Genomic DNA, 23122 nt, shown 5'->3' on the forward strand with positions numbered 1-23122 from the left:
TCTATCACTGTGCTGAAGATAACTGGGAAGCACAGCATGTGTAAATTTGGCTGCCTCAGTGTCATTTTCTAATTAAAACCTTTTCAAAGAACAGAGTTTTCATCACTTACACTTTGCTAAGATTATTTATAGATTGCATCTAACAAATATTTCCTTTGCATTTTTTTTTCTTTGTAGGATGGGCTGATTGACCAAATCTATGACTTGACAATGGAATATTTGCATACCCAGGCTCACTGCATCGGGTTTCCTGAGCTGGCTCTGCCCTGTATAATCCAGGTATGTTGGCTAGTTATTACTCTACAGCTACATCAAAAAGGGCCATAACATAATTTTTATTTTCCCTTTTAGATTGGTACTGGTCTTACGAAAATTATACAATGAAAAATTGTCATGTATACATTTACAGACTTGGTGATGGATTGATTTTAATGTTTTTGGTTACAGGCTCTTATATAAAAAAAAAATCACTTGTAGGAAAAGTCACTGTATAAGGGGTCATGCATTTAGTGCTGAGGCAGTGTCAAAACATCTGCTTTTAGCCACACTTAGTTCATCTGGTGCAGACCTTGTTACCGCTTTCTGTTGCATTCATTGAACCCAATAAATAGGGTGCCTGGAATGTATATTGGCATTTAACTTTAAGCTTTAATGATGCTTTAAAGATTCATTAGATATTTTAATACATCCAATGACCCCAGGCAACTTTGAAAATATTGCTTTTACCCCTGCCCTTTCTTTCCCTGTGAGAGTTGCCATCACCAGCCCATGGCAGTCTAAACTTTGCTCTGTTCAAATTAACTTGTATGTGTCTTCATTGGAGCATGCAGACCAATACTGAGAAGGGAAGGCATTTACTCACCATAGCTCTTCGTTTTAATGTGCAGCCCTGGCATGCTGTATGTTTCGCTACAGGTAGAGAGCACTTGATTCCAGATCAGAAATGAAATGAGGAAGCTAGCAGGGATCCATTTAGACATACTTTTGCTTTCCACAGTTGCCTGTCTTAAATCATATGGTGTGAGAGGACAGGCAGTCACTAGTGAAACTTATGAAGGGATTTTCTGCTTCTAGCAGCTTGTGATCTCCAGGTATTACATAAGCAAATAGCAGCAAAAAACATTAAATCAAGCAGATATCTGAAGCAGATTCTGTTCTTATTCTCACATTTTGACTGTAGTTAGAGTATAGACGCAAGCTGAATGTAAATCAAACAAGGTCCCAGGCCTATAATGACAGCTGTTGGAGCACAGGGCAAATAAAAGCAATAATAATAGTTTTTTTGCAATGTTACGAACTATCCTGATAATAGATTATTTTGTTTTAAAAGTACAAGCTATGTCCTTTATGAAATGAACTCCGGGTATTGTCAACGTGTGGATCTTGGTAATATTCACTTTTTTTCTTTTGCTTTCCAATGTGAACTTTATTGCCCATGTATTGAATCATACAAGCAGCATTACGAAGACCGTCCTCACTTGCCCTGTGTGCAGGTAGAAGTAGATTAGCCTGTGGACAGAACAACAAAAAAAGGTGCACCATCCTGCACCTCATCCAAGATTTTACAATACATGGCCCTGTCCATTGGCTCCTCAATGCGGCAAAGTCGGTTTCTACCTTTAGCAGAGAAACAGCCCCAAAGCATAATGTTTCCACCTCCATGCTTGACTGTAGGGATGGTGTACTTAGGGTCATAGTCAGCATTTTTCTTTCCCCAAACACAGCAAGTTGAGAGCTCAATTTTGGTCTTATCTGACCACAGCACTTTCTTCCAATCCTTCTCTGAATCATTTAAATGTTCATTGGCAAACCTCAAACAGGCCTGTACATGTGCCTTCTTGAGGAGGGGGACCTTGCGGGTGCTGCAGGATTTCAATCCATTGTGGCGTTTTGTGTTACCAATGGTTTGTTTGGTGACTGTGGTCCCAACTGCCTTGTAAACATTTACAAACTTCTCCCATGTAGTTCTGAGCTGATCCTCACTTTTCTCATCATCATCCTTACCCCATGAGGTGCAATCTTGCATGGAGCTCCATACCAAGGATGATTGATGGTTAATTTGTATTTCAATTTGCGAATAATTGCTTTAACAGTTGTCTCCTTAGCAAGCTTCTTGCTGATGGTCTTGTAGCCCATTCCAGCCTTGTGCAGGTTTACTATCTTGACCCTGACATCCTTTGACAGCTCTTTTGGTCTTGCCCATGGTGGAGACGTTTGAATGGAAGAAAGAGATTCTGTGGACAGGTGTCTTTTTATACACAAAACGAGTAGTCGTTAGGAGCACCTTCTTAAATTGACAGGACTAATCTGTGCACCACATGAGCACATAGCCTGTCTGTGGGAGCCAGAATTATTGTTGTTTTGTAGGGGATCAAATACTTATTTTACTCCCTGAACTGCAACTCAATTTATAGCATTTTTATCGGGTTTTTTTTTCTGGATTTTTGGTTGATATTCTGTCTCATTTTAAATATACCTATGACCCTAGTCTCAGTCCTTGCAAATCTTAGTGTCACCAGCTCAGTGCATGAGCTGTATTCAGTTACAGGTGTTCTGTGCACAGGGCATAACAGACGATGGAGAGTTCTTCCATGCAAGCAGAGCAGTTTGTTCTTGTTCTCTGTTTTGTCAGTGTGACTTGCCAATAAATCATTGTAACCTGACTTTGCCGTAACCTTGACTTAACGGAAGTATTTGACCAGCTATAAATTCGCTTTAGAAGCGCTATTGCTCACAATTCCAACTTAAATATAACTTGTTTGTGAAGCAGTGTACTTTTTTTTACCATCTTTTAAAATAGGTGTAACAGTTTTATTTTTTCTTGTCCATTGTGGGCAAAAGTCATATATTGAGGTTTTTGCTCGTGTCTAGTCCTCCTCATGGCAATATAACCTGACAGTGTGCGACTCCCTGTGTCCTTCAGTGGTATCCAGGAAGTGGAGTACAAAAATACTATTTTTCTTAACGTACATCCCAGGACACAGGGTAGCTTCATACCTGTTATGATAGGGATATTCTGCCACCTTCAGGTAATTGACTGGCAAAAAAGGCAGGAAATCCTCTCCAATTCAAGTTGTGATATATTGCCTGTGCAAGTATAATGACCTTGTGGACTGGCAGAGTGCAGGGCAGTGACCACCAGCTGGGGAGTCGAGTCCCTGAAGGCCTTGCTGGCCCACTCCCGGGGGCGGTAAAGCATAGCATGGAATGGTGAGTGCCCTGGTGATACCTTTGTTCCTAGTGGGGAAGGTGGTGCTTGTGCTTGTACCCTCTTTCTTTCTGATTCCTTTTGCTGTGCCTTTTCGTTCCCCTTAACCACAACAGCTTTCTTTTCATTTCAAGTGCCATGTTTTCTCTTCCTCCCTTCTGTCCCAAGCACTACATTGGCATGCATGGCAAAGTCATAGAGAGGCGGCTTCCATCTTGGTGTGTATTGCACAAGCAGTGGCACAGGCAGACAAATCCCAACAAGGATGTATATGTATATATTTCTATTTTACTGCTCCACCTCAGCTAAGTATTTGTAGGGCAGTTCACCGGTAAGACAAGACAGGAGTTCTTGAGACATAAGGATGCTATTTACACCTTATCTTTTCAACTGACTTGAACTGCTGGTTCTGAACTATCTTGGTCACAAGCAGAAGGGCTTCCTTTCTCCTGCTCCCTCCTTGTTGGTGAAGGAGGATCCAGCTGAGGAAGAGGTGGAAGGGCAAGCACACTTTCCAGAGGAATGGGGATGCGTAAGGTTCCTAATCTGAGGAATCCCAGGGTCCAGTTTTTGGTGTACACCCAAATAACCTTTGTTGTTTGTTGCAGAAGTGGTCCAGACTAATTTAAAATTGCCACTTCCTGAGTGCTCTATTTCATTACAGGAATTAAATCATCTTGTCCGCCTCAGCATCCACAATTTTTCTCTGTACATCCTCATTTACAGGATTTTTTCTGTGCAGACTTACCCTGAATAGGTGTTTGTTCTGCAATATTCGATGGAGTGCAATTGCCGATGTAGGAGCATGTCAAAGCCTCGTTGGATTTTGAGCTAGAGACCTTGACCACAGGGATACTAAGTTGGTCAGATACCTAGATGATTTTCCTCATGCACTTAGTTTTTCGGTGGATGCCTTAAAGAACTTCATCCAACAGGTGTCTCATCTGGTCGAACTGCCGGTTCACATATGCAGGATCCTATGGCTGTAGTGTTGGTCGGCAGAGTTGCCTTCTAAGATGCAGGCTGAACGCTGACCTTTTCAAGGGGGATGTTTGTACGGTCCTCCCTTGAGTGATCACATACAAAAGGTAACTGTGGGCAAGAGAAACTCGTTGCTGCTTGAAAAGAAGTCTAAGTCAGTGATATAAAAAACTGCCACACCTTCTTAATAGCATTTCGGTCTCTTAAACCCAAGCCTCAATCCCAATTCCACAAGAACATATGTACTCCAAAGCCTCCTAAGTTGGAAGATAAGTCCTTCTCCCAATTACCGGATGCCCCCAATTGCTGGGATAAGTGGGGCTGGGCGTGGGAATTACACACAAGTGGGTCCAAAATAATGTGGCTTGGGGTTACAAGCCGGGATTTTAGAGCCTCCCCCATCTGTGCTTTATGCATTCAAATGTTTGTTTGAACCGGCCAAAAATTATGTTCTTGCTTTCGACTGCAAACGGTAAGGCTTGTCACATTCTAGATCTCCGAGTTTCAGTGAAAAGAATAAGTTTGGTCAGTAGTTGCCTTCCTCCAGCAGGGAGGTTTTATGGTATCTTTGGATAATCATGGATGCTTACCTGTGTATCACAATCTTCCAACCTCACCGAACATTTCCAACCTCTGATTCCTGTTTTTGTGGTGAAAGACCACCACTTTCAATTTATGGTACTGCTGTTTGGCCTGTCCATTGCTCCAAAAGTATTCACCAAAGTGTTAGATTTGTTATCTTGTTGCCTACCCCTCATATTGTGTGGTTTGGGGCATCCCTGTCGTAATGGATATGACTTTTTCCTGGAGTGTTTAATAATGAAAATGTGATTTTTGGTTTACCTGTAAAATTCTTCTGATGGAGTACATCACGGGGCACTGGGATATCGCCCCTCTTACTTAGTGTATGTTACCCTAAATATTTCTTTGTGTGTGTGTTCACATATTATAAATCTGTCCTTTTCCATGTACCTACTCCATCTGAAGTACCTGGTTGATCCTGTCAGTCATCTTTCTTCCTTTTTCTAAACTGACCACACAAAGCACAGGAGTTGATCTGTGCTTGCATGGTCCGTTTGCAACCTTTAGATGGCTATTCAGAAGAATAGGAAACTGTGCAGATCCACAGCATGCCTTGATTGGATAGTTTGTTCAGCCTCAACTCCCCTTGGCCACTCATAGCCTACCTCTGGCACCCCCTCCCCCCCTCCCAATCACAGCCTGCTTCTTGAACATGTACCTATTCAAGCACAACCTGCGTCTTGCCTTAGTCTGAACAGAATGAAGCACACACTGGGAGTCTGCACAGTGTCCTTTGCAAACTGGTACTGACTTCCAGTGTTTTTCCCTTAGTTTCTCTCCCTCACTCAGCTAATGTGACCCCACTGCTGACAAAGAGGAGCAGGATAGGGGCAAACAAGGATGCTGTGCAGGCGCCCGACGCCCTCCTTATCAACTAATGATGTAATGGGTTGTTTAAGGTGCTGGCAGGTTGTAAAAGTGCGCAATTAAAACCTATGTAACTAAAAGGCAGGCTTGATCCACCTGCTGGCTTGTATACAATTTTTGGGCAGTATTCAAGCATATTGCCAAGGCACCCCTGAAAAAGCCTGAAGGCAGAGAAAGGCTGGTTTATACAACATGACACCAAGGTCAAAATGCCATGCCAACTTTTCGGGGTTTTGCAAGTCCCACCTTTCTCACAAAATGCAATGCACATGTTTTGCACATAAAAAAATGCCACCCTTCTCTGTCCTACTCGATGTGCAAAACATTGATGCTGCCATGATTCCTGCCACACACTGGATGTAGGGAAAGGGCTTTTGGGAGATATATTTCTGGGAGCATGCCTAAATCAGTGGAAACTGAGCTACAAGCCGCTACCCCTGCAAGAATTTTAGAAGCTTGGTGATGTCACAAGGGGGGTTAAAAAAACTGCATCTCACTACAGGAGGTAAAAGAAAAAAATGACAGGTGGTGAGGAAGGTTTGGGGATTAATTTGGATAATGCCTAGATGTACACTTTCAGTCTAATTGTATAAAAAAAGTAACTATTACTTAATACAGAGCTCTAGTGCTTATTTTTTAATATCTGCCTGGTTTTCAGCTTCAAGGTATCACTCCAAAACTTAAGTTGTATGTGAATGTGGACACATGAATTCACCCTTGTCTCCCAGCCACCCAGCCAGTTTTCAAGGCTTTTCACTCTCCCCACTGTGGAATCTTGCACCTCTTCCTGCAAGTGGGATGAATGGGAGGCGGAGGGGGGCATTTCCCTGCTGCTATTTCTGTAATTAAAAAAAAAAAAGAAAGAAAATGTAACAGCCCCAGCATGGAGATTGATGGACTTTTGTAGTGGATGCAGTACTTAAAAGTGGTCCTCCCTGATTACGTGTCCCCTTTATTTAGACTATGCGATGTCCTTACACAGCTAAACTATAGCATTTCATCACTTTCTGTTTTAAGAAGCTGGTAGATGTGGTCTAAGGTTAGGTTCATATTTGTGCAATGCAGAAAAGCATGCAAAAATTGTGTGTATTCTCACAACACAAACATGCGTCCTTTTTTTTTTTTTTTTTTTTTTTTGCAGGTTCATGGCAGTGCCATTAGTTCTTAATGGCACTACCATGCACCTGCAAAAAGGATGTGCATGTTTTGTGCTTGTGGCACCCCAACACACCTTGTTTAACCATGCATTTTGGTGCAGCACAATTTGGAAAATATGAGGCTTGCACTTTTCGTGTGGTTTGCGTGCATAGGGAATCCCATTGAAATCAATGGCTGCCATAAATGTTATACACAAAAACACACAAAGGTGCATGTGCACTGTCGCACTTTGAATGACAATTGCGCGGTTAAGCATTACTGTAACCATATGAAATTTTTATCATTTTTTTTCCACACAAATAGAGCTTTCTTTTGGTGTTAATTGCTGCTGGATGTTTTTTACTTTTTGCGCTATAAACAAAAAAAGAGCAAAAAAATTGAAAAAAAAAGTTTTTCTTTATATCCATTATAAAATTTTGCAAACAGGTAATAAATAGGCAGCACTGATGGGCACTGATGAGGTGGCACAGGTGGGTGGCACTGCGGGGCACAGGTGGGTGGCACTGCGGGGCACAGGTGGGTGGCACTGCGGGGCACAGGTGGGTGGCACTGCGGGGCACAGGTGGGTGGCACTGCTGGGCACAGGTGGGTGGCACTGCTGGGCACAGGTGGGTGTCACTGGGCACGGGTAGTGGGCACTGCAGGGCATAGGTAGGTGACACTGATGGGCATAGGTGGGTGACATTGATGGGCACAGGTGGGCGACACTGATGGGCATGTGGGTGGCACTGATGGGAACAGGTAGGTGGCACAGGTGAGTGGCACTGCAGGGCACAGGTGGATGGCACTGCAGGGCACAGGTGGGTGGCACTGTTGGGCATAGGTGGGTGGCACTGTTGGGCACAGGTGGGTGGCACAGGTGGGCGGCACTGCTGGGCACTGATCATCAGGGCACTGCTGATCAGTGCTGATCCCTTCGTTGACAACTGCTGGTTCTCGGCAATGCTTTCCTCATGCTGTGACAGCGTGAGGAAAGTGCAGCCAAGAACCGGCAACTGTATTTACCCGGTGGATGCCGTGTCGTTGGACACAGCTGATCACGTGGTAAAAGGCCACCGTGATTGGCCATTTACCGTACCCCGTGATCAGCTATGTCCTTGGGACACAGCGATCACTGGGGGCGCGCAGGGGGTTGGGTTCTGGAATGACGTCCATGGACGTCGCCCCAGGATTCTACAACCGCGCTGTAGCCGTCCTTCGGCTATAGCGCGGTTGGGAACCAGTTAAAGACCAGAAGATTGGGAAAAGTCCATTGAGATTGGGAAATGAAAGTCTCACGGCTAAAAATAGTATCTTCAGCTGATGAAAAAGATTTTTTGAATTCATCAAAACTGTCAATTTATTGCCTAGACGCAACCTTACAATCGACCAATTTCTGGTTGTCAATGGGACTTGCAGGTGGTAAATCGCTATGTTTCTGCAAATTTCTTGGAGTTGTATTTATGAGCCGCAGTGGCTTGAATGTGGTTGAAACTGACTAAAACAATACAAAGTGATCTCAAGTAAAACCTTTACAGTTTCTTTAACCTTTCCCACTTTGTCCAAAACTAGTAAACTTGGCTGGGGTTCTGCTTTAAAGTTAGGGGTTATGGAAGACCCCAGCCTTTCCATATGACCCAGTACATTGGGGCTCTTTAATACAAATTGTCAGTGCAACACATCAAAGTCACTTTTTTTTTTTTTTTTATACAGCTTATTTTGGTTACAATTTAAACAGGTCCATATGGCCATATTGTTTCTGTTTTTTCCCTTTGATAGAAAAAGGAATTTTAAAAGTTTTATGCGCGGTTAGATGTGTGAAAAGCCGTTAGAGACATGCATAGACTTGGAGGGGAGTATGTCCGGGGTGGCTGGCGCGTGGGCGTGTTGGTGTGCAGCCGTACAGAGAACGCAGTGTGAGCGCCGCATCACTGGCACCGTGACAGCATCTATCCTGATAATCTCCGGCTGGCGCGGCTCGCCAACGAAGCGCTCTCTTCTGTCTCCGTGACATGCACTCTTCCCCCATGCTGGGAGAAGCACAGGCGGCAGAGTTGTTTTGGCAGACTGCAAATCCCAGCTCCGGAGCGGCGTGTCGCTATTAGTCTCTTTTTGTTAACCGTTTGCATACAGGGACAAGGGCTATGATTGCAGGCAGGCAGCATCGTCTTCTGGCGCTTGTGTCCAGCATTTGTGGGGTTACAGGCAGTGGTTTGGATGCTTGTCGGAGATCTGTTTTCTTGTTGGGAGGCAGCATGCGCTCCTAGCATTTTCTATTTTCAGCCTGCAGCTAGGAGAGATTCAGGATGTTTTAGTCACTACAGGTCACTGATCCCATATTAATTATGCTGAACTTTGCCGAACTACCTGCCTCACTTTCTCACTCCAGAAAATGACTTTAAGTTGCCCTTTATTTGCACTTCTGCCTTGTGCTGTGCAGTTGATATACCTTTCCCTTTTGTACTGAAGGCAGTAAGCTTTTAACCACTTGCCCTCCAGAGGATTTACCCCCCTTCCTGACCAAGCCAGTTTTTGCTGTTCAGCACTGCACTATTTCAGCTTGTAATTGCGCGGTCATGCAATGCTGTACCCAAATTAAATTTATGTCCTTTTTTCACACAAGTAGAGCTTTCTTTTGGTGGTATGTGATCACCTCTGCGGTTTTTAATTTTTGCCCTATAAACAAAAAAAAGACCGAAAAGTTTGAAAATTTTTTTTTTCACTTTTGGTTATAAAAAATATCCAATAAACTCAGTCATCAATTTAGGCTAAAATGTATTCTGCTACATGTCTTTGGTAAAAAGAAAAATCTCAATACATGTATATTAATTGGTTTGTATGAAAGTTATAGCGTCTATAAACTATGGTATATATATTGGAATTTACGTAGCTTTTACTTTCTGGCTGCCTATCACATTGTGCTAAAATGCCAGTGCTGTACAATGACCCCTTTTTGGAAAGTAGACACCCCAAGGATTTTGCAGAGAGGCATGTTCCGCTCATGGAACATTTTATTTTTTGCTACAAATTTTTTGAATATGACAATTTTTTTTTTTTTACACAAAGTTGTCACTCTAATGATATATTGCTCATGCATGCCATGGGTATATGTGGAATAAACCCCCAAAACGCATTCTCCTACTTCCTCCGAGTATGGGGATACCACATGTAAGAGACATTTTGGGAGCCTAACTACATACAAGCCCCCAAAATCCAATGACCACCTCCAGGCTTTCAAAGGGCATATTTCCTCATATCACTTGCCCACTACTTATCAGTTTCGGAGGCTCTAAAATGCCAGGATAGTACAAACGTGGGGGGGGCACGTTTGCACTATCCTGGCATTTTAGAGTCTCTGAAATTCCTTGGGGTGTCTACTTTCCAAAAAGGGGTCATTTTGGGGAAAAATACAATTTTTACAACTTTAGTGTACAAAAACACAATTGTTTGATAAAATATTAAAGCTGATGGTACACTGAGTAAATAGATACCAAACATGACATGCTTTAAAATTGCGCATGTCCGTGCAATGGCAACAAAGTACATACATTTGTATTATCGATAGGCGATGCTTTAAAAGCCTTTACAGGTCACCAATTTATATTTACACAGGAGGTCTAGTGCTAGAATTACTGCCCTCGATCTGACGTTCGCAGCGATACCTCACATGCATGGTGCAACCGCTGTTTACACACCAGCACTGGGTCAAGGGTGCTTTTTTTTTTTTTTTTATAATTAATTTTGATTTTTTTTTATTATTTTTACACTGTCCCATTCATTTTTCTTTTTACCACTTTTGATGCTATTACAGGGAATGCAAATATCCCCTATAACTTCAATGGGCATTGTCATAGCATAGTTTTTTTTTTTGTTTTTTTTTAGAAATCTGGGGTCTCTAGACTCTAGATATCTCCTCTGCCCTTACATTATTTAATCTCACCAAGATCTGTGTGATCAGAAGCTTTAACAATTTACAAATGGTGCTTTTTATATGCTGCGAAACTGAAGTGATGAAATGCTCCTAGCTTCCGATTTCTTAGGCTATATGATTGGAGCCATTCTGGTCTCTGACCAGCTCTATGGTCAGCCAGTGGAACTGCCGGCTGCATTCTCAGATTCCCCTTTTTATACAGGAGAGCCCAAGAAAACTGTGGAAGGCAGCAGGAGGGGGAGGGGGGGGGTGAAATGTCCCTTCCTGCTGCTCGTTAAAACAATTGAGCAGCTAATTGACCACTAAGATTGCTTTTACATGAAATCGGACTGCCAGCTGAAAGAAACGGTACCAGAATGATGCCTGTAGCTGTAGATATCATCCCGGTATAACCAGTCAAAGCCCAGTGACGTACCAGTACATTGCTGGTCCCTGTTGGGCATATATGTAATAGCAGAGAACATGGGCATATGATGAATCGGGTCTGTGGATCAACATGACCGCAATTCATTCTTTTTATTTTTAATGCCCATGTTGAGGGTTAGGCCCAAAAGAGTTTTCTAAATTTAAAAACTGTGATAGGTTTCCATGCGAATTGTCTGGCAAGAGCTGAATTTGGGTGGGCGGCGATGTATTGTTGTGCATATAAATTGCTTTGCCCCACAATCAATTGATGCAAATCTTCTGTGAAAAACAGCCGAGGGGCTAAACGCTAGTGCTAACAGTGAACAGGGCCGATCCTGCTAACTCTTTGAGCTTTGACAGCTCGGGATCTGTGATTGGCTGGAGCTGGTCACATGGTACAGGGTGCTGTGATTGGTCCCATGTATGATGTGACAGCTGTGGGCCAATCACAGCTCACTAGGAAGAGGAGCAGAGCTGTTAGGAATGAGATTGATTCATAACAGCTTTGCTTACAATGTGATCGCATAGCAATCACATGATCACTGGGTCCCATTCACTGGGATCTTCATTCTGCTGTGTCCACTGGACACAGCAGTTGCGAGGGGGGAGCCCTCCTGTGTTAGTACAGCCAGAGCAATGTACGGGTACGTTGCTTTGCCTGTAGCTGCCACAGTACATTGCGGGCAGGAAGTGGTTAAACTGCTTGTGACCTGAAGTCCTTAAACGCGACCCATTCAAGAATATTAAAATGGGCAAAAAGACTTCACTGCAAACACAGAATGTACATACTTGCCCTTTGCACTGCACAGATCACTGAACAGCTCTCCATTTAAGAGGAATCCTCCACTAAAGTCTTTTGTTATGAAACAGAAACTCTGGGAGTCTGAATCTTCTGGTGATCTGCTGTAGCTCTTCCACCAACTTCAACATCTCTAATGTGACATGGAGGTCAGTGGTCTAGGCACTGGGTACAGCCCTGCTGAATATATTTTAAGGCCAGTTCACACCACAAAAATGTCCTCCAGATGTGTTTCTGCATGTGCTTTTTTTAAGTTTAATTTTTTATTTGTGATCCAGTACAGTTCTGTACAGGAAAAAAGCAGCATGTTATACTTTTTATTCCCCCCCCCCCCCCCTTGGAACTGAAAAGTCCTGGAACGTACTGAGCTAGTGTTAGCTGTGTCATTGGAACCCATATAGCCTTGGTGCTGAAAAAGAGCACTGCACTGCATGTTCTATGAACCGGCCCTTAGATGTTTGCTTTGGTTGTATTGGTTCCCATTTCTTTAAGCCAGACTAACAATAAATATATTTACTTTTTATCAGTTTTGTTATATTCTTACTGGGCATGCTCGCATAATGTCCACTGAGTTGCGTTGATCTGCATTTGCATAAAGCGACTACGTATTTATGGCGCCCAATGTGTCCTGGAGGTGCATACAGCCGCCTATAAATATGAATGGGTGAAGGCGGCTGTATGCAGCTATGTGTCGCTATTTGCATAAAGTAGTGCATGTACACAGATGTAATGTCTCGAATACACACTACGTGCTTTCGGGACATTACATCTCTACACTAATGCTACTAGCGGCCCTTTATGCCTATGTGTTGCTGCACACAGTTCCAGGACATCCCAGGCACCAGAAATATACATCCTCTTTACGCTGCACCTGTGGCCATGTACATGAAGCCAAAATAAAATGAAGACTGCAGGCATGCCTCATGCACAACAAAACACATACTTACTGTTGGGAACGAGCCCTATAAAAAGAAAGCTAGCCAAATGTCTTTGTTTTGTATTATTCTGGATGTAGTGGGAAAGGGTTAGAACCTGAGGTTTGTTTGTTTTTTTTTTTTCTGTCTTTTTTTTTTTTTCCTTCTCAACGTGGGAGACTTTCCTTCCTTTTCTGCCCCAATGACTGCATGTTGAAAATTATGGGAATGTTGAAGGCAACAAAATGCTCACAGATGTTCTGACCCTTCCCAGATTTTCTTGCTTTGTGACCTCGTAGTAGAGTTTCAGCTCCCTTTCTGTCTCAGTGACACTGGAAATGAGGTGAAATCTACCCGGTGTGGACACAGCCAGAAGGTCTAGTTACTCTTCCTTGTATTTATAACATAACCACACCTGATGGGGGGGGGAGTTATGTTGGTGTCTTCATATCCCTAAGGCAGCCTATAGATTAGTCAGTTTTGCACACATTAAAAAAACTGTCTCAATTCCACCATCCACACACTTGATGTGGATGGGGGGAATCCTCTCCGCTGAGAGAGTGTATCTTGATAGCAAGGAGACTTCCCCGCTATCAGAATACACTGAAAAGTATTGCAGACTATAGCCTGCAGTGCTGATCGAGTGAGGAAAATCCAACAGGATGGTTGTACAGAAGTCATATCTACTGAACTTGCATGATTAAGGAAGAGGTAAGCCAGCCATACATGGATCCTGAATTCGGCTTGTTCAGCAAGGACCGGCCAAATTTATATTTCTGTATGGGCAGAGAGGTTGTACAGAAGTGTCGCCTAATAATGCAATATTGGGATAGTAAGGTTTTCCTTCTCTACTTCTGTTTTAACAAAAAAGTAAAAGGAATTGCAGACCCTGGCACAGTTAGAGTAGTGCAGTTAATCCTTTTATTACGACTCAATGGATTAACTGCAATAGGGTCTGCGCTTCTTTTGCTTCTTTTGTTTTCCCAGTTTGTCCATTATCTATGGACTGTTGGAAGCTGCAAGACCGTTGAGCCACCAGCCACGGTTACGAAGAGTGACTTTTTGAACTAAATATGGAGTGGAACATGTTTGTTGCGATTGTTAGGGCAACACTTCAGCTTTTTTGTTGTAATTTCTGATTCTGTTTTATTCTGTTGTGCCAGTCAGAGGTAGTGGAGTAGAAGGGCAAAAGCACATAGCTTTTGAGGGTATTGGGTACTACAATTCTGCTGTGGCAGCCAGAAAGAGGTAGTGGAGTAGAAGGGGCAAAACCACTTAGCTTTTGAGGGTATTGGGTACTGTAATTCGGTTGTGCCAGTCAGAAAGAGGTAGTGGAGTAGATGGGGCAAAAGCACATAGCTTTTGCGGGTATTGGGTACTGCAGGCTGTAATTCTGCAAACATTATGCGACTACCTTTTTCAGGGCATAAGTGATAATTGTTAGAATGTGGCAATTTCAGCAAATCCTAATTTTAAAACAATTTCTTTTTAATTAGAGTTATTTACTTCTGTGTAGCCAGGTGTACTGGGGCTGATGCACAAGATGGTGTTTTAATTTGCCTCTTCGCCCGAGCTCTAAACTGTGTGGATACTGGAAATGGGATAGACACATAATGCCGTCTAAGAAGAACCAGATGCGGTGCTGTACAGGTCACACACAGATTAGGCTGCCGAGCGCTTCGAGCTGACGTTAGCACGGAAATTTGGAAAGCTGCCCCCTTGTCCCCCTCCTTTTTTCATGCGTCATCTATTAGACCACACGTTGACACATCGGAGACCCCCAGGCTGTCTGCGGCTCAGGGCTCTGTTAGTAGTTTGCCTCTCTTGTCCCTGCCCGATCCCAGATGTGTACGCACACAAGAGGGGGGGCTGGGAAGAGAGCCTGCAGTCTTCTGCCAAAGGGATTTCGCACAGATGTGCAAACAGCCGTCCTGTGCTTTATGGTACTGCGGCCTCCGGGTGTGTACGGAGAATATTTTGGTGGGGGGGGAGGGGGTCACTGCAGCTTGGAGATTTTTAAAATGCTATTTTATTTATTGACCACACAACTTTTTTTTATCGTAATTTTTTTAAAAACAAAGATTTGCAGAAGCCCCCAAAGTGCATTCACCATTGCACGATTGGAATTTCACAAGATGAGGAAGTGGGCACAGGCACACTTTTTCAGGCTGTCAAGTACAAGATGGAAAATGCATTGATTCTCCAAGGAAAAAGTACCTCGGTTTATTATTATACTGTTATTTCAGTTACACCAGAGTTCTCTTTAAGTAGAACTGCAGTATGGGCCCCTCTCACCCCTCTGACATCCATTTTAAAAATCTCTTAAAGGAAAACTTTTGGCTGTATAAGAAAACAAACACATACTTGTGATGAACACGGTGCCCGACCCCTGGCCCTTCTCACCAACTCATGACAAAGGACTGGCCAATCTCACACCACACTGTTATTATGCAACAATGCCACTCAGCTGCACCCCGCACAAAGATTTTCCAGCTTGTGGGGACCACTATCTACGTGCCAGCAGCCTGAGAACAATTGTCATTTGGTTAAATTAATTAAGCAATTAACTCTTTAAATGCTACCAAATGCCTTTTTACCAAGAAAGAGGAAACTCTCAATCTTAGCAATAAAAACTGTGATCTTAGAATAAAAATCTGCAACATGCACTATCACCACAGACAAGTATGTTTTAGAGTTTTGTAATACAGTAGCACTCTTCAAGAGACAAGGGTTTCTTTTAGTTTGCATTAAAAGCCTTAGGGACAGTTCTAACACTTTTCAAAATGGGGTTTAGTAATGAAAAGGTCAAAATGGTGCAAATAAAACTTTTACAGAAAAAAGGGTGTTACAAAGAAATAGACAATAATGCAACAGAGAATTAAAAAAAAAAAAAAAAGAGTTGAACATAAAGAATTATTGCAATGTCCTTGGTTTTAGCAGAGATCAGTCAATAAGCAAGGGCTCTTATAACATGACAGATATTCCTTCATTGATGGTACTTAAGAGCTGTCAAAAAGTCCTGACATTCCCCTTTTCTGTGGCATCAAAGGGGTGTTGACAAAGACCATCTGACCAAACCTCCAGTTTAAGGGGGGGTGTCTGAGAGGTCACCACGTTTATAACTGCATTGTGGCCCTCACTTGCATACATTTGAATTTCAGGAGGAAGGAAGGGGGAGAGAACAAGATGGCTGTTGTCTACAGCTTCCATGTGCCTAATGCACACAACCATTACAATACTCACATCTTTGCTGCAGCATCAGTTCCCCTCTGCCTCTAGGCCTAAGAACTGCCTGCTGACCGCTCTGTTCTCGGTCATCTCTGAGTGGAGAGCTGTTATCAATCATTTCTTCTCTGGCTAACTGGAACACCGGGCTGGGGAGTCGTGGGCCAATCTGGTTTTGGTGCTCAGTTGAGCACTGGAGCCAGCTGTTAATCTGGCAGCAGGGTGGATTCCGACAATATGTTTTGGATCCTTCCAGAGCCTGCAGTGACTCTGTGATTTCAGCTGATAGCGGGCAATTAGCTGACTGTGAGCCACAGGATAGCAAAAGTAAGTGCACTTCTGCGACCCAAAAGAGAAGTATGGGCAAAAAAAGCTTTGGCCATAATTCTGTATTCTACATAGCCTTTATTCTGTGGTTTTCTTTTTTTAGACAGGTGATGTCCTGGGGGTCTTCTGGAAAAGTCAGGTGACATCCTGGGGTCTTTTACCTCTTTTGGCGGTTGTGGAGAGCACTGCAAAAAGAACAGTAAAACATGGTCAGCATTGCTGTCAGCTGTATTGTACTGTAGGTACAGTAGGTGTAATGAAGCACACCTTGGAGGGGGGTACCTTGAGTGACAGGAAGTGGGTTAAATGATGACTGTCTATTGTAATCCTAGGACAGGAAGTGTGGTAAAGTGATACTAAACAGAGAAGTGTTAATTGTTTTAATTCATTCACATAAATCATATACCGTATTTTTCGCTCCATAAGACGCACTTTGTTTCCCCCAAAAAAGGGGGGAAAATGTCAGTGCGTCTTATGGAGCGAATATAGAGCGGCCGGTCCGGTATTTCCACCGCCGCCGTGTCAGAATACCGGGCCGGCCGCTCAGCTCTGCAGTGGGACCTTACCTGTCCCTCTCTCCAGCGGCGCGCTGTCTTCCCGGCTTCTGTAGTGTGCGTGACAGCCGGGTCCCAAGTGCGCATGCGGAAGAAGCAGTGCTCTTTGTGAATGGTAAGGCGGTACCTGGGACACATGACAGATCCCAGAAGCCGCCGGACCAATCACAAAGCGCAGCGCTTCTCGCGCATGCGCACTGGGCATCCGGCTGTCCGACGAGCGCCCACACTACAGAAAGCCGGGAAGACAGCGCGCGGCTGGATAGAGAAACAGGTAAGATTAAAAAAAAAACTCTGCGGAAGTAAGAGCGGGTACCTGTCAAATTCAGGTACCCGCTCCCCCTCCCTCCCCAAAGGTCAGCAGTCATCTCCTGTACTGTCCGCAGTCTCTGGTCATCCCTGTACTGTCCGCAGTCTCTGGTCATCCCTGTGCTGTCCGCAGTCTCTGGTCATCCCTGTGCTGTCCGCAGTCTCTGGTCATCCCTGTGCTGTCCGCAGTCTCTGGTCATCCCTGTGCTGTCCGCAGTCTCTGGTCATCCCTGTGCTGTCCGCAGTCTCTGGTCATCCCTGTGCTGTCCGCAGTCTCTGGTCATCCCTGTGCTGTCCGCAGTCTCTGGTCATCCCTGTGCTGTCCGCAGTCTCTGGTCATCCCTGTGCTGTCCGCAGTCTCTGGTCATCCCTGTGCTGTCCGCAGTCTCTGGTCATCCCTGTGCTGTCCGCAGTCTCTGGTCATCCCTGTGCTGTCCGCAGTCTCTGGTCATCCCTGTGCTGTCTGCAGTCTCTGGTCATCTCCTGTACTGTCCGCAGTCTCTGGTCATCTCCTGTACTGTCCGCAGTCTCTGGTCATCTCCTGTACTGTCCGCAGTCTCTGGTCATCTCCTGTACTGTCCGCAGTCTCTGGTCATCCCCTGTACTGTCCGCAGTCTCTGGTCATCCCTGTACTGTCCGCAGTCTCTGGTCATCCCTGTACATCCCTACTATGTCTGCAGTCCATTAGTTCAGAATTTTTTTTTCCTGTTTTCTGCCTCTAAAACCTAGGGTGCGTCTTATGGTCAGGTGCGTCTTATGGAGCGAAAAATACGGTACATCATGCCACTGTATTTTGTTTTGTTTTTAAATCCTCTAAGTACCTTAGAGTTTATTTACACATGCTTCAAAATGTGGCATTGGACATACTTTTTTAACCACTTGCCTACTGGTCACTTTTACCACCTTTGTGCCCAGGCCAATTTTCGGCTTTCAATACTGTCGCAATTTTAATTACATTTGCGTGGTTATGCAACACTGTACCCATAAGAAATTTTTATCATTTTTTCCACATAAATAGAGCTTTCTTTTGGTGGTAGGTAATCGCCACTGAGTGTTTTATTTTTTGCACTATAATCCAAAAAAGAGAAACAAATTTGAAAAAAAAAGTTTTTCTTTGTTTCTATTATAAAATTTTGCAAACCGGTAATTTTTCTCCTTCACTGATACAAATCTTATATACAATCTGATGCACTGATTAGAGTTGAGGAGCAGCTTGGTAATTACACACCCTTGTAAGGTCCCTCCAGCTACCTACAGCTTGAACCCAGGTGTTAGTTACTCTTCCACCAGACACACCACAAAAGGTAGCCTGCCACCACCCAACAGTTTATCCGCAGAACAGTCTGCTGGGACACCCCACACACACAGATCTCTGTCAGGCCGATATGTTACCTTTTACAATCTGCACGCAATCTGCCCACACAGTGTGACCGAGCGTTTAAATGCACTAAAATGCAATACAATTTAATCTAATCCAATCTAATCTCTCCAATCCAATCTCTCCGAAGATATGAGCACGTGCTTAAATACACAGAAGTCACTTTTAAGATTTAATTTCCCAAAAGCAGGCAGTGCATAAAATATGTACAAAATATAAAAAGTTACAGAAATACAAGAAGACACACAAATGACTATTCACTATAAAATAAAAAGAGAATAAAAGACAGAAGTAAAACTTTACCAGTATTTACCCTGCGACTGGAGCAAGTCAGAGAATCGGCAATCCGTTGGTCGATTGAACCAGCTCCTTACGAATAGCAAATGTCCCAGTGTCCGGGTACCCTTTATGGTGATATGGACGTAGGCGGGACATTAGTCCTCGGCCAATTGACCATGGGGGGTGGGGGGGGGGTGTTCCTGTACCTCCCCACAGGATGTTCTGGGTGTTGACTTTAATTACACTTTGTTGACCTGCCACTTCAATCGTGCCAGGACCGGCTTGAGACACCAACGCATTAGTCCGATTGCGACAGTAGCAAACACCATTCGACTGTCGCCATCCAGCGACACCTAACCATTTCCTGCATTTTCCTGTCCTTCTGCCTAAACCACAAATATGATTTTTAGTGCCGATGTAGTCTACAGAATGCCCTACAAGAAAGGAGCATGTTCATCTCTCTGCAACTAATATTTTAGCTTTTTATGAGAGATTAAACATACCCCTTTTGATGAAGGGGTATACCTTTAGCTCCCTGCTGTCATGAAGCCGGAATATCTGGGGCCACTTCCTTTAAACTGGTTTCACCAGAAGGTGACAACCTTATTAACACAAAAGGTGTCACATCCCAGAAGCCAAGCAGGGCTTTTCAGCCTAATTGATGCTAATTGTACCTCATTTCCCCAATGACAAGGACTGAATATACATCCTTTATGACAATGGAATGTCCCTACAGAATATACATCCTTAATGACAATGGAATGTCCCTACAGTTACGATTACATATTGCTACTGATCACATCTTATCTACTCAAATCTGTACATTTATGTCACATGCACATTACATCATTCACATGTACGTTAAAGTGTGGTCAAATGATCTTTCCCTGTTCTTAGTCATCTGCAGGGAATGATCCTTGGGAGGGGGCTTCTATTATTCTGCTGATGTATGCTGATGCAGTATGAGTCTGTGTCTGCGCAGCTCTAATTGGTGCTGTGCCGGTCACATGACTAAATAAAATTGGTTTTAGAAGAGCAATTCAAATTACGTTATAAATACATTTTTTGCAGCTCCTGATAAATCCTTATTGAACACAAAATGTGTATTTTTATGCATATATATGGTATAGAAGTCAAAGATGATTGACCATAGTTTTCATTTTGTTTAGACAGCATCTGCATCCAATGCTATTTTTTTTATTTTTATTTTAAAGGTATTCGCAATTACATTTTATATATTTAATACTGATTTCTCTGAAAACTGAGCTTTTTTTGTTTCTTAGTGAATGTAATCAATCTGCATACTATATTCCGCCCCTATAGTGTTTAGCAATAGGAGGACATAGAGGGAGGGAGGGAGGGGAGTGTCATTTATCTGGAGTTTATATACCTTCATGTGTGTCACTTTATTAACATGGGCTGCACAGATAAGAAAACAGAGGAAATGAGCAGCTTACAGGAGAACTGGAACTGGAGCATGCTCAGTAGATGGCAACAGTTGGTCTATTCAACCTTAGCCTGCAATGGGGACACATAGAAGATGGGAGGGACAGCTGAAAGCGGCATGATCAACCAGGTGTTTCAGTCTATCCAAAATTAATGCTTTAGTGGCTTTGTGAAAATGCACTCTCTGTTATATAACATGTATTGAGAGTAGTTTGGGTTTAGTGACACTTTAAGACTATAGGACACCTCTGCCTCTCCTCATCTTCATAACACATGGGAGGTGTTCTGTAGTCCTAACACTCTTACTGATAACATTTCTTGAGATAAGTGTGCTGAGTGCAGGACAACACTGGATTACAACACTGGATTTTTCTGGCAGAATTAACTGTTTGTTTATTTTGCACTCCTTGAACAGATATAACTAAACTCTTTCATATTTAACATATCAAAAGGGAGCAAATGAGAGAAGTTCCTTTTTGGAGTTTACATATTTTAAGCAAAGACTGGTTACCTCTCTAGAAATTTTTTTTGCCCATAGCATAGATGTTTCCATTGAGTATTTAACTGGTTCCCGCCCTGCCTATGGCCAGATAGCGGCCGGGCGAGCACCTTGTCCCTCCGGGTGGACTCCATAGGGCGTCCTTTCAGGCATGTGCAGTATGCGTGCCCGCAGAGCCGCGCAGCGGCGCGATCTGTCACCGGCAATGTACCTCGGACACGGCCGATGACAGATCTGTGTACCGGCCTGTTGCCAGTACCATGTGACCTGCTGTGACCAATCACAGCAGGTCACATGACAGTTGTATACAATGGATGGCTTCCTTTCATGCCATCCATTGTATACAAGTGTGGCTAGCTGTAAATGGTCACAGCGATCACATGCACAAGCTGGGCCAGTCACAGCTAAGCACAAAAAAAAATCCCTGAATGAATTGATTTCATTCAGGTAAATGCTTGCTTATAGCAAAGTAATTCTTTGCTATAAGAAAATTATGTAAAAAAAAATACTGATCACTTTCCCAAAGTAGTACAATGTTACTATGGTAACATTATACTACTTTTGTCATAGTGAAATATGAAAAAAAAAATTAAAAAAAAATAATTTTAAAATTTTAAAAAAATTATCAATTTTCTTTTTTTGTACTGTCACCAGTCAGTGTCCCTGATCACCACCATGCCAGTTATATGATGACACTGTACTGCACTGGTGACAGTATGTGGAAAAAAAAAAAAATAGTGAAAATCATTTTTTTTATTCATTTCCGAAAAATGACAAAAAAATTACAACTTCAAAAAACTCGCCATGCCTGTTAACGAAATATGTCGGACTGTCTACTTTGCCAAAAGGGGTCATTCGGGGGATATCTGTACTGTTCTGACGTTCTTGGGCCTCAAAAAAATTAGATTGGCTGTCAGTACTTCAGGATTGATCAATATTCAGATCTATACCATAGTTTGTGAACTCTATAACTTTCCTACAGACTAAATAAATACTAATTTGGGTTATTTTCACCAAAGACCTGTAGCAGAATACATCTTGGCCTAAATTTATGAAGAACAGAACATAACAGAATTTCTACGATGTGAAAATAGCAGTAATACCACCCATATTGGAGTGTGGAAGGATTTTGTTGATGTCTGTGTCCCTGTTGGGATGTTTCCTGTAATTTGCCATACACTAGTAGAATGTTTGAAATTTTTCATTTTAAGAATGTTCTTTTGATTTTGTAATGGGTAGTAGGGTCAAATCATCGTTTGTTTTTGACCACAGTGATGAGAAAATTTGGGGGAGCAGGATGGAAAATGTTCTTGTACAAACAAATTTCTAACTGTATAGGTGGTTTTCATTTTGGAAAGTCCACTTGTTCCAAAATCGAATATTAAATGTTAGGAAGTTTTGAAGTACATCAAGTTATCAAACGTGCTGAAAATTGTTGTGTGAATGATCATATGAACATTGATCATATGAACCTTTTGTTTGAAAATCTACTAGTGAATAGCCAGCTTTACTTCCTGTTTTAGTCAGCAGGGCATGAAGTGTGGCAAAATCTCCCTAACCTGTCAGAGTAATAAAAACCCTACAAAAGTTTCAACTTGACCCCACTCTATCCCAACTTGTTTCTAGATCTACTTAACGGTAGCCTCTGCTTATCTAGTTTTTCTCACCATATGCTATGTCTTAAATTAATTACGTTTGCGATAGGTATACATTTATGTCTCCAGAGGTTGTGTTCATGCTGTATCCCTGTCTGTGAAGCTCCTTACCAGTTAATTGTTGCCCAAGATTTTTACTGGAAAGCCTTAGCGCCACTGATTTCTGTATAAAATTCTTTTTTGTCCTTGCAGCTGAAATCTTTCCTAAAGGAATGTAAAGTATCCAATTATTGCAAGCCAATGCGCCAACTACTGGAGAAGATCCAAGAGAATTCGTCCTACATAACTAGCAAAAGACAGAAGTGTGCCTTTGGGGTGTCTGACAGGGAAGCTGTGGTAAGTAGACAACAGGGACATTTTATATGCCATAAATGCTGTGCTCTCCCAGAATGCGTAGCTCTTTGCTATTAGCAATGTGTGGCCAAGTTCTGTTCCAAATACGTTTCGCTAAGTAAGTAAAGTTTAAACCTATGGTGCTTGCATCCTACTGGATTTTCACTAGGAATACACACAGAATTTGTTTTAAGACTATTGGCAGTAGCTTGGCTAATGACCCTAAGTACCTGTGCACCGTACCTGATGAATGCACCTAAGCAGTTACAAAACGCTTTAAAGGTGTTCATAAT

General features: G+C 42.9%; 1 protein-coding gene across 1 annotated transcript in view; it reads left to right on the plus strand.

Moving 5' to 3' along the window:
- NOC2L (NOC2 like nucleolar associated transcriptional repressor) overlaps positions 1 to 23122 on the plus strand; it is a 175084-nt gene that overhangs the window by 84694 nt on the left and 67268 nt on the right. The window contains exons 14-15 of the mRNA XM_089668416.1: positions 178 to 279; positions 22689 to 22832. Coding sequence (XP_089524542.1) covers positions 178 to 279; positions 22689 to 22832 — 246 coding nt within the window. The remainder of the gene's footprint in view (positions 1 to 177; positions 280 to 22688; positions 22833 to 23122) is intronic.

The sequence above is a fragment of the Staurois parvus genome, unplaced genomic scaffold, assembly GCF_062004578.1.
Source record: "Staurois parvus isolate SC_StPar_1 unplaced genomic scaffold, SC_StPar_1.0 ptg000057l, whole genome shotgun sequence".
In the NCBI taxonomy this organism is placed as follows: domain Eukaryota; kingdom Metazoa; phylum Chordata; class Amphibia; order Anura; family Ranidae; genus Staurois; species Staurois parvus.